Raw genomic sequence first — 12,535 nt, forward strand, 5'->3', positions numbered from 1 at the left:
ACGTCTGCCAAAGTCTCCCATCAGAGCGAGCTTCAACTCCCACCTCCAGCAGAACTTCAACCATGTTCAGAGTGAGGCGGGGGACATTGAGTCCGAATGGGCTGTGTTCCGTGTCTTTATTGTTGAGGTGGCCAGCTAGAGCTGTGTCCGTGTAACCTGTCGTGGCGGTTATCCCAGAAGTCGTTGGTGGACACCAGCAGTGAGGGATGTCGTCAGGCTGAAGGAGTCCTATCAGGCATTTTTGGCCTGAGGGACTCTGGAGGTAACTGATAGGTATCGACAGGCTAAGCCGGATGCGGCTTAGGAGTTTGGCGAGTCCATGGAGAACGATTTCTGGACAGCTTCAAGCTGATTCTGGTCCACCATCTGGCAATTCAAGAAGGGGAAGCAGTTGTTCGCTAATACTGTGTACAGTGGAGATGGGGAGCTGCTGACCTAAACTCTGGACATTGTCAGTCGGTGGAGGGACTACTACTTCGAAGACCTTGTCAATCCTACCAACACGTCTTCTGGTGAGGAAGCAGAGCTGGGGGACTCAGGGGTGGACTCTCCTATCTCTGGGGCTGAGGTTGCTGAGGTTGTTAAAAAGCTTCTTAAGGCCCCAGGGGTGGATGAGATCTGCCCAAAGTTTCTTAAAACTGAATGCGGTGGGGTTGTCTTGACTGCAGCATAGCGTGGACATCAGGGACAGTTCCTCTGGACTGGTGGACCGGAGGTTGTGCTCCAACTACGGGTTGACCACTCTCCTCAGCCTCCCTGGTAAGGTCTGTTCAGGGGTTTTGTAGAGGAGGGTCCATCGAGTAGTAGAAATCTCGGATTGTGGTGAAGCAGTGCGGTTTTTATCCTAGTCGTGGAAAAGTGGACCAGCTCTATACCCTCTTTGAAGTCCTGGAGGGGCGAGAGGAGTTTATCCAACTGGTGTGTGCTTTGCGGACTTGGAAAAGGCGTTCGACCGTGTCCCGCGGGGGCTCCGTTGGGTGATAATCCAGGACCCCTTTGTACGAGCTGTCTGGTCCCTGTATGGCAGGTGTCAGAACTTGATCCGCATTGCCAGCAGTAAGTCAGATTCGTTTTCAGTGAGCTTTGGATTCTTCTCTTTATCACTGATTCCATTAATAACTTTAATAGACAGAATTTCTAGCCGCAGCCAAGGAGTAAAGGAGATCCGGTTTATTGACCTCAGGATTTGGTCTCTGCTTTGGTTGTGATCTCCAGCGCTCGCTTGAGCAATTCACAGTCGATTGTGAAGTGGCTGGCATGAGAATCAGTACCTCCAAATAGGAGACCATGGTCCTCAGCCAGAATAGGGTGGATTGCCTCTCTGGGTCAGGAGTCAGGTCCTGCCTCAAGCGGAGGAGTTCAAATATCTTGGGGTCTTGTTTACAAGTGAGGGAAGGATGGAGCGTGAGATCAACAGACGGTTCGGTGAGGCGTCTGCAGTAATGCGGACTCTGCGCCGGTCTGTTGTGGTGAAGAAGGAGCTGAGCCAAAAGGCGAAGCTCTCGATTTACCAGTCGATCTACGTTCCTACCCTCACCTATGGTCATGAGCTGTGGGTCGTGACCGAAAGAATGAGATCTCGTATACAGGCGGCTGAAATGAGTTTCCTCCCCAGGGTGGCCGGGCTCACCCTTAGAGATAGGGTGAGGAGCTCAGTCATCCGGGAGGAGATCAGAGTAGAGCCGTTGCTCCTCCATATCGAGAGGAACCAGTTGAGGTGGCTCGGGCATCTGGTCAGGATGCGTCCTTGGTGAGGTGTTTTGGGCACGTCCCTGCGGGAGGAGACCCCGGGGAAGACCCAGGACACGCTGGAGGGATTATATCTCTCGGCTGACCTGAAAACATCTTGGGATCCCCCCGCAGAGTTGGCAAATGTGGCTGGGGAGAGGGAAGTCTGGGCTTCCCTGCTTAGGCTGCTGCCCCCGCAAACCGACCCGGATAAGCGGCAGAAGATGAATGGAATGATGGACAAAATGGGGATAAACTCCAATATGGTGGACATCCCGATCCTCAATCCCATGGCAATGTGTGTTTGATTGACTTTTTTGCTTGTCTTGCCTAATTTCGTAGTTCTACGTCAAAGTAGACATGAGACAGTCAGTCATTTTCTGGATCGCTTATTTTAATCGTTAAGGGTTGTGGGGAAGCTGGAGTTTTTTCCAGCAATCATTGCACAATAGGCAGGGAACACCCTGGATAGGGCACCAGTCCACCGCAGGGCCCAAAGTAGACGTTCGGGACCCAAATAATTATTTTGTTTTTTCTGTCTGGGTGGCACTATAAAGTGATTTTTGCATTCGAGTCAATGGAGACCATAGACTGTCAAATTTTTCACCGGGGGCTTATATGTGGCAAATTTAGAAGGTCAGCTCAATGTGTTTACGATAACATTTGGAACACAACAGGGTCCACTCCAACCTTTGTATGACTCCGATCCCAAAGAAAAAGATTTTTTCATTGAAATGAATTTTTTAAAATGGTCATAGAAATTTTTGTTGTAAATTTGCAAAAAGTGAGTTAAAACAAGGAGTTAAAATAACAGACCTGAGAGCTAAACCTCAAACTTCCAGGTAAAGGGAGGATGTGATGGTTATACTGGTGATGATGGTGTGTTCTGGTGTCTAGTGGAGGAGCAGCTGTTTCGATCAGTGGAGGGGCAGGCCGCCTCAGACGAAGAAGAGGACAGGTGGTCGGGAGACCAACGGAAGCAGGTGGACGAGGTGAAGAGGACGCTGGCCAGGCTTTCATGCTGCAGTGAAAGGTAGAGCACACGTATGTTATTAACATGTTTAAAATGTAAGTGAGCGATGTGGAGGCTGAGGCATCCTGCTGGAGGAAACTACAGCTGATCCGGATACAGGAGAGCAACATAACTGTTACGGTTTCAACAGAATAAATTAAATGTATAAAAAAAGTTAATGCAGTAAATACAAACATGAATCTCTTTCATTAACTCAGTCATTTTACAGCCGTTAATTATTTCACCAAGTGATAAAGAACTAGAAATAATTAGAAATATGTCTCAAAGTTCCTTCTCTGTGATGATGAATAATCTTATCTTATCGCATCTCATCTCATCTTATTTCGTCTTGTCTCGTTTTGTATAATTTTGTTTGTCTCGTATTGATTTGTCTTATCCTATCTCCTCTCAATTTGTCTCAATTTGACTCATCTTGTCTCGTGTCGTTTTGTCTCATCTTATCTTGTCTCGTCTCATCTTGTTTTGTCTCATGTCCTTTTGTCTTGTTTTGTTTAGTCTTGTCTCATTTTGTGTCATTTTGTATCTCGTATTGGTTTGTGTTATCCCGTCTCCTTTTGTCTCGTCTTGTTTTGTCTCATCTCATCTCGTTTTATCTCGTTTCATTTTGTCTCGTCTCCTTTTGTCTCGTCTTGTTTTGTCTCATCTCATCTCGTTTTATCTCGTTTCATTTTGTCTCGTCTCCTTTTGTCTTGTCTTGTTTTGTCTTGTCTCCTTTTGGGTCATTTTGTATCTCGTATTGGTTTGTGTTATCCCGTCTCATCTTGTCTCGTCTTGTTTTGTCTCATCTCATCTCGTTTTATCTCGTTTCATTTTGTCTCGTCTCCTTTTGTCTTGTCTTGTTTTGTCTCGTCTCCTTTTGGGTCATTTTGTTTCTCGTATTGGTTTGTCTTATCCTATCTCATCTTAATTTGTCTCATCTTGTCTCATCTCGTTTTGTCTCGTCTCATTTTATTTTAGGAATAAATTAATAGAAAACCATTTCCAGTGTTGTCCAATTTGCTCTCAGCCTGATAAAATATATATTTTCTGGTAGTTATTTCTATTTTATTTTGGATTTTGCACATTGTTTTTGCACTTCTTTGTTTTTGCACATAGGTTGTTAAACTTTATGGACACTTTTATATGTTATTCTATTATTTTGTTTTTATAGCTGAGGCAGTATTTGCATTAACACGGACTGCTACAACCAGTTTAATCTAAATAAACTATCTCCTCCTCCAGGTGTGATGACAGGCCATTCAGGAAGCTGATGTCTAACTTTGGGAGCTCCAGAAGCGAGGAGAGCTGCAGCGCTGTGGTGGAGCTCCTGGAGAGGGTGACCCGGTTACATAAGCAGCTGGAGCTGAAGGAGAGCCGGGCTGAGATGGACATGGACCAGGTACAAACCACCATCACACCTGGGGGGTCTCCTACACTGTCCGCACCTGCAAGCCGCTCTGCTCACAATGTTCCGGATGGCTTTCCATCCTCAGCCGTGTGCATCGTGCTAAACAAGATTAGAGAGGGCCGCCGAGGGGTGTTATGAAAGTGCTTCAAAGGCCAAACCACAGCTAATGGTTTGATGCTGCAGCCTCCATCTCACCAAACCACCAGCAGTAGGCGTACCCCCCCTCTCTCTATGTATTCGCAGCTGTTTCTGGCTGCAGCCAACCACAGAAACACTTGGAAATATGGTGAATTAAAGCCCTCTTGACACAGTCCAGCAGTATTTTCAGAGCACAGGAAGAGAGGCAGATGGGGGGGGGGGGGGGGTCCGTACCGAGTTCCCAGAACATCCCAGAGAGGAAAAGTTAAAGGTAAACAAAGTCCTGACTGTGAGGCTTTGTTTATGTGCAGGATGTGGGGTCAGACCTTTGTCCTTCAGACCTCCATGACGTAAAGGTGAACCACAGGGATTTCCAGCAGTTCAGAGGAGAAGACAGAAAAACGAGGATGTCCGTGTAGAACGTGTTTATTATCCGTCCGGGTGGTTAGCAGGTGAAATTTATAGTCTACTGAGAATGGCCTCCGGCTGCTGCTGGTAGAGCTTCATCGTTAGTTTGCTCTTCGGGTTGAAGGTTTTTTTGTTTTAATTAATGCTGATGAGGATAAAGCCAGAAAGATTTGACCCGACACCACACGCACACGCAGCTCGTGTCGTCCAGTGAGACGTTGGACTGTGTCCTTCCTGACTCACTGTCCTGCTGATGGAAACACCAAGCCTGCATTAACCACAGCTGAAATTAATCCCAGAGAAATGCAACGTTTGCTGTTGTTTGAGCAAATGCTTCTTTCCAAGAAACGACACCTTCCTCACCTGAGAGAAATGACTTGTTTACTGCAGAGATAGAACCAGCCTGTGCCTGATAGGGTAAATTATTACCTTAAATCCACAAAGCAGGGCAGTAACAGGCAAAAAAGTGCTGTTTTCCAAACCTCATCAGCTTGTATTTCCTTCCCAGTGGAAGATAGACAACGTATCAGATGATGAAACCGAGACTTTGTATCATCTGATGGAAAATATGAGCTGATTGTGAATCTGATGCAGCAACACGTCTGGAAACAGCAGGAGCAACAAAAAGCTGGAAAAGTAACCGATCAGAAACAACTGGAGGAGCATTTGACAACTAATCAGGTTGCCTGGCAACGCATTAGTGACATGACTGGTATAAAAGGAGCATTTCAGAGAAGCAGAGTCTCATTGGGAAAGAGATGGACAGAAATTCACCATTCTGAGAAAAAATCTTAAGATTTCAGAAAAATGTTCAGGAGGAATCTCTGTACGCCTGGGACAAGGCTGAATGATGATGATCTTCTGCATTAAAAACAGACTGGATTCTCTGCTGAAAATCTCTGCATGGACTCAGGAAGACTTCCAGAAATCACCGTCTGTGAACACAGTTCACACAGAAAACAACTCATAATGGCTAAATCAGACTAGAATAGAAGCTCTGAGTGGAACTAAATGAAGCGAACCGAAAGAGTCGACTCTTATCAGAGAAATGAAATGAAATGAAAATACTTTATTTATCCCCAAAGGGAAATTCAATATTATAGTAGATAATATAGAACTGAGTCAAAAGAGCTTGATCTTGGAAAAGAGGTAGAGGCCCAAAGAGCAGCTAGAATCCTGCATCAGACCAGACTTGGACTACATTCGTCTCCTAAAGCTCCAGCATCTGCTCTCCTCCCTTCCCAGATGTTTACAGGCAGATGTTAGAAGAAGAGGAGATGCTAACGATGCTAAACATCATCCTGAACCTGATTCTGATTTTATTTATATTCCACACAGAGGCCAGGCTTCTCTGGAAACGAGGTTGTAATGAAAACGTTTGCTTTGGAGACGTGTTCTGTAAAAGCATGTGAGGTGTAGACGAGTCCTGGTCCTGTGCTCGGCAGAGTTCTCGGTGCTTTTGCTCAGAGAGGTTTCTGTGCTCTTCCAGATGAAGGACTCCCTGATGCAGGAGCTGCAGCAGAAAGCCGAGGAGACCGAGCTGCTGCAGATGGAGCTCCAGATGCTGGAGACGGAGAGGGTTCGTCTGTCGCTGGTGGAGGAGAAGCTAGCGGACATCCTGCAGCTCCTGCAGCAGCTCCGAGACCTGGTTAGTCACAGTTTCAGACTCTTATGTTTAACACTTAAACCTTCATAAGAGTTCCCCAACGTCTGTCGCTTCTATCACCAACAGTTTTCCAGATATGTGACTCTATGGGGTAAATATTGATGGATGTGTGATCCTTCAGCTGATCTACGGAGGTTTTCCAGCATTTCTATCTGTCCAGGAAGTTTACATACCAGACACAACATGTAGTGTTTATTCAGAGATTTATTAATCACATTTACATCTTTAAAAAGATCAATATTACTGCTATGTTTATAAGCAACCTCTATTTCTACCTGGACATGATGATGAAGACACTTCCTGTCAGACTTTCCACCAATCAGAGAGATTAAACTGACGGTAACGTCCAATCAGGAGCAGCCAAAGATCAACAAGTGATGAGAAAAGCAGGAAAATAATGATCCTCTATGGCTGGAATAAAGGCAATACCATGTGATGTAGTGAGGAGAGCAGGTAGATAGTTGCAGGAATAAGCTGAAATGAGAAACAATTGGCGGATATATTTATTTTACATCATTTTAGCCTCAGAGACTGACAGCTGAGCCTGAAAACATCACGTATCCATGGAAACATCACGTCTGCATGGAAACATCACATATCCATGGAAACATCACGTCTGCATGGAAACATCACGTCTGCATGGAAACATCACGTCTGCATGGAAACATCACGTCTGCATGAAAACATCACGTCTGCATGGAAACATCACGTCTGCATGGAAACATTACGTCTCATGAAAACATCACGTCTACATGGAAACATTACGTCTCATGAAAACATCACGTCTACATGGAAACATCATGTATGCATGGAAACATCACATATCCATGGAAACATCATGTCTGCATGGAAACATCACGTCTGCATGGAAACATCACGTCTGCATGGAAACATTACGTCTGCATGGAAACATTACGTCTGCATGGAAACATCACGTCTGCATGGAAACATCACGTCTACATGGAAACATTACGTCTGCATGGAAACATCACGTCTGCATGGAAACATCACGTCTGCATGGAAACATCACGTCTGCATGGAAACATCACGTCTGCATGGAAACATCACGTCTGCATGGAAACATCACGTCTCATGAAAACATCACGTCTACATGGAAACATTACGTCTCATGAAAACATCACGTCTACATGGAAACATTACGTCTCATGAAAACATGTCTACATGTTTTCATGAGACGTAATGTTTCGTAATGGACCAAAGCTTCAGCTTCTACAGAATTAGAAAAAAGTGGCATGTGTAGTTTTAAAGGTTAACATGTGTTTGGGTGTTTAAATAAAGCTGCTTCACTTTGTGTTCTTCCAGCGTTTCTGTATTCTGCCTGTTTACCGTGTAAACAGCTAAAATAAGCTTGAGGTGAACATCTGGGCAGCTTTAACCTGCATCCCAGCCTCAATCCTCTTACACTGCTTTCCACCAGGATCCTTCAAGACCTTTCCAGGAATAGTTCTCCAGGATCCTTGAAGGAATTTCCAAAGCTCTTCTTTGGATGTTTCTGCCTTTCATTCTGTTCTCAGATTGTTTCAGTGGGTTTGAGGTCTGGGTTCTGGGGAGGATCCGTCCTCCATCAGACCTGTTCGGGTCTGGGTTCTGGGGAGGATCCGTCCTCCATCAGACCTGTTCGGGTCTGGGTTCTGGGGACGATCCGTCCTCCATCAGACCTGTTCGGGTCTAGGTTCTGGGGACGATCCGTCCTCCATCAGACCTTTTTCCACTGATCTTCAGTCCAGTTTTTGGGTCATGTGACCTCAGCTTTTTCTGGCTTCCTAAGAGCTATGTTTCCATGGAGACCATTTCTGGTGAGGCTTCAGCCGACAGCAGATGGATCAGCTGAAGGTCCAGATGCATCTGTCAAGTCCTGGTTCAGGTTTTGGATTTGCTGGACCTGTTCCTCTATCAACAATTAAGTGTAAAAGATGCAACATATGAAGATGAAGGTTTTATTGTGAAAACAGACAAGAAGGATGACGAGCCTCCTCAGAAGGGTGAAGAAGCTCCTCAGGATGACGAGCCTCCTCAGAAGGGTGAAGAAGCTCCTCAGGATGACGAGGCTCCTCAGAAGGATGAAGAAGCTCCTCAGAAGGATGACGAGGCTCCTCAGAAGGATGACGAGGCTCCTCAGAAGGGTGAAGAAGCTCCTCAGAAGGGTGAAGAAGCTCCTCAGAAGGATGACGAGGCTCCTCAGAAGGGTGAAGAAGCTCCTCAGAAGGGTGAAGAAGCTCCTCAGAAGGATGACGAGGCTCCTCAGAAGGGTGAAGAAGCTCCTCAGAAGGGTGAAGAAGCTCCTCAGAAGGATGAAGAAGCTCCTCAGAAGGATGAAGAAGCTCCTCAGAAAGATGACGAGGCTCCTCAGAAGGGTGAAGAAGCTCCTCAAAAGGGTGAAGAAGCTCCTCAGAAGGATGACGAGGCTCCTCAGAAGGATGAAGAAGCTCCTCAGAAGGATGACGAGGCTCCTCAGAAGGATGAAGAAGCTCCTCAGAAGGATGACGAGGCTCCTCAGAAGGATGAAGAAGCTCCTCAGAAGGGTGAAGAAGCTCCTCAGAAGGGTGAAGAAGCTCCTCAGAAGGATGAAGAAGCTCCTCAGAAAGATGACGAGGCTCCTCAGAAGGATGAAGAAGCTCCTCAGAAAGATGACGAGGCTCCTCAGAAGGGTGAAGAAGCTCCTCAGAAAGATGACGAGGCTCCTCAGAAGGATGAAGAAGCTCCTCAGAAAGATGACGAGGCTCCTCAGAAGGGTGAAGAAGCTCCTCAGAAAGATGACGAGGCTCCTCAGAAGGGTGAAGAAGCTCCTCAGAAGGATGACGAGGCTCCTCAGAAGGGTGAAGAAGCTCCTCAGAAGGATGAAGAAGCTCCTCAGAAAGATGACGAGGCTCCTCAGAAGGGTGAAGAAGCTCCTCAGAATGGTGAAGAAGCTCCTCAGAAGGATGAAGAAGCTCCTCAGAAAGATGACGAGGCTCCTCAGAAGGGTGAAGAAGCTCCTCAAAAGGGTGAAGAAGCTCCTCAGAAGGATGACGAGGCTCCTCAGAAGGATGACGAGGCTCCTCAGAAGGATGACGAGGCTCCTCAGAAGGGTGAAGAAGCTCCTCAGAAGGATGAAGAAGCTCCTCAGAAAGATGACGAGGCTCCTCAGAAGGATGACGAGGCTCCTCAGAAGGATGACGAGGCTCCTCAGAAGGATGACGAGGCTCCTCAGAAGGGTGAAGAAGCTCCTCAAAAGGGTGAAGAAGCTCCTCAGAAGGATGAAGAAGCTCCTCAGAAAGATGACGAGGCTCCTCAGAAGGGTGAAGAAGCTCCTCAGAAGGATGACGAGGCTCCTCAGAAGGATGACGAGGCTCCTCAGAAGGATGACGAGGCTCCTCTGAAGCAGGACGAGATGACATGAGCAGATTCTCCTGCAGTCGAAATGAAAAGTAAACCTTCAGAAAGGGTTTAACGACAGTTTGTGCATGTTGTTTTACTTCCTAACTGCAGCACAGCGCGCAGATTAAAATGACTTGTGCACGTGTGAAGGCTTATGTGGTTAGTTTGTTTCCAAAGCGCCGCTCATCACATGACTGAAGAGCTGCCTCTTGTTTCAGAACGTCTCCCGGAGGTCTCTGGGGAAAATCTTGCTCAGCACTTTGGAGTCTGGCAGCGACCCACAGCACGGTAAACAGCGCTCGCACCTCTTATAAAATCCATACCAGTGTTGTAAAAGGCGTCAGAGACGTTCTCTGAGCAGGAACTGAAGGAAGTTCTCGTCGGGTCGTCTGTAACTTCAGCTCACATCTGCTGTGTTTTTACTCAGGTAAAGCCCACATTCTGGAGGTGCTCAACGCTCTCTACCATGAACTGGCTGCATGTGGGATCCTGTCCAGCGGTGGACCTGCGGAGAGGACCCAGAGTCAGCAGTCCCTCATCATCTCCTGCTAAACAAGACTGCCTCCTGCTGGGCCCGCCATGCTGAATCATCCATTCCTGTTTATTCCAAAGCAGGATGCCAGAAAGCAGGCGAACCTTGAGCCAGATGTGTACAGTGTATCATAGCGTAGCTTATGTACTCCTCATACAGTATAAACATGTTAGCCTTAGAAATGTTCAGGATCAAATTCTGAGTTCTACATCTTTTCTGGAACTTTTTATTGTACAGAACTTGGACTTATGATATATTTTTTTTTACTAATGTGAAATGTTAAATAAGCTCAACTAGTTTAATTTCTGCTAAAAATCTCTCTCATCTCAGACGACAGACATCCATTTAAAGGTAAAATGGTTTGAAGAGACGATGTTTTAACAAGGCTGTTCAGACAAACAGAGATGCTTCTGTGGTGTTGCACTCTGCATCTAAATGTTAGTTCCTGCCTGAAAGCGTCACGTCAGCTGGATCAATAAAAAAGCTGCTTCTAATGTCTGGTTTCTGTTGTTTTACTTTTTATTAATGCCAAGTCGAGTACACACACATGGTACTGAGCCGAAACCAATACTGGTATCGGTATCGGTGCATCGCTATGCAAAAGTAACTCAAAGAAACCATGTCGACCAGGAGGAAATGAGAACATAACATTAAATCTGAAAGAAACTTTTCCATGCAGGCAAAGTATATACCAGTAGGCCTGATTTAAGACATAAGAGAACAGAGATAAAAGCTTAAAAGAAGATTTTGAAAAAGATAAAACTGAAAGAGCCTGTAACTAAGCGGTTTCCTTCTCGTTGCATCCTTGCATCCTAACTCTGCAACAGAAAGCAAGCCTGGCCCTTTTAACCCTGCAAGCTTTAAAGTCAACCAGAAGGTCTGAGATGTTTAGGAAGTAGTAACGGTATTTTTCTGGAGAGGAAAGAGTGTGAAGACTTCAGAACAGGACTGCCTGTGGTAAACCTGCTGAACGTTAATACCTGAACAGTTTTTCCAGGTCACTCTGACACATCAGTCCTGAACACATTCTAAAGGTGATAAAAAGTAGTCTTTGTACCATCATATCTGCTGAGCTTTCAATCATCCCACACGGGAAAAAAGGACAGTACAGTATATGTACACTACTTACAAAACCTCAAGGACATTAAGCTTTTTCTGTGATTTCAGAATAAATCTTAAAATATACTTAAAAATTTAGAACTGAACTTAACTTGACTTTCTCCAAACTTCTGAATGTACAGCTGTTAAATGTTTAAGTATTTATTCTAAACACAAAGTTCCCATCAGAGCAAGACCAGACACAGGACCATAGACTGTCAATAAAACGATATATATGTACGGTCATATATGGTCTATGCACACATTACTGATTAATTAATATCATATGTTGTGGTAAACCTCCACTATTGTCTTCACAATCAATAAAACTGACTTCTACCATGATTTTACCACATATCCTGCATTCATGATATGACATGTTAGGTTTTCGATGAAAGTTATATTCCTGCTCTAAGTTCTGCATAGAGTTTAATGTCGTAAGCACTACTTTATGTTGTACTAATGTGCAACTGATAAAGCTGTATGGTGTGTGATGTGTCAGCAGAGTGATTAAAAAAAACAAAAAAAACATGGTTGATCTGATTCGTTTAGTAAAGAAGCAGTTGAACTTTATCGTGAGTCTGTGCTTCTTAACAAGGCTTATGTAAGTGTAAACATAACATAACAACATAGCATGACATAAATATAAAAGTATATCAGCCTAGTTCTGGGTAAATGTGGACTTGTGTTGTTCTACACTTTCACACTTTCTCAAGTTAGTTTACAAGATCGTTAAAAGCTGCGTTGCCTGGCAACCACCAAAATCTCGAGAGAAGTCGTCATTTGAGGGAAAAAGTAAGTTTCCAGTGTGTTACTACTGAAATATTTAAATTGATATTTTTTTAAAAAAGAAGGAAAACTATGTTTATGAAATCTATGTATCAATATCGGGTTGTAAATGAGAAAACAGCGAGGAAATTATACAAAGTTCTTTCCAAGATCTCGTGGGATTTCCGGCGTTGCTTAGCAACATGACTCTACAGACTATGGGTCAGACTCACTTGTCTTGTTTTAGATGGCGCTTTGAGTTTTTTTTTTTTTTTAATTTAATTTTATTTTTTTTAAATTATTAATAATAAAGTAGTCAGTGTTACTTTAAATTGTTCTGGCTGAAAGCAGTTATTTTTAAGGGTATTAGTACGTTTTATTGATGTTAAATGTGTTTGC

General features: G+C 44.7%; 1 protein-coding gene across 1 annotated transcript in view; it reads left to right on the top strand.

The window, feature by feature from the left end:
• efcc1 (EF-hand and coiled-coil domain containing 1) overlaps positions 1-10,636 on the top strand; it is a 28,915-nt gene extending 18,279 nt beyond the window's left edge. The window contains exons 4-8 of the mRNA XM_079242632.1: positions 2,626-2,761; positions 3,983-4,139; positions 6,184-6,342; positions 9,957-10,026; positions 10,166-10,636. Of these exons, the coding sequence (XP_079098758.1) occupies positions 2,626-2,761; positions 3,983-4,139; positions 6,184-6,342; positions 9,957-10,026; positions 10,166-10,290 (647 nt within the window). The 3' untranslated portion in view covers positions 10,291-10,636. The remainder of the gene's footprint in view (positions 1-2,625; positions 2,762-3,982; positions 4,140-6,183; positions 6,343-9,956; positions 10,027-10,165) is intronic.
• The last annotated feature ends 1,899 nt before the right edge of the window (positions 10,637-12,535 follow it).

This window comes from Telmatherina bonti, assembly GCF_933228915.1.
Source record: "Telmatherina bonti genome assembly, chromosome: 6".
In the NCBI taxonomy this organism is placed as follows: domain Eukaryota; kingdom Metazoa; phylum Chordata; class Actinopteri; order Atheriniformes; family Telmatherinidae; genus Telmatherina; species Telmatherina bonti.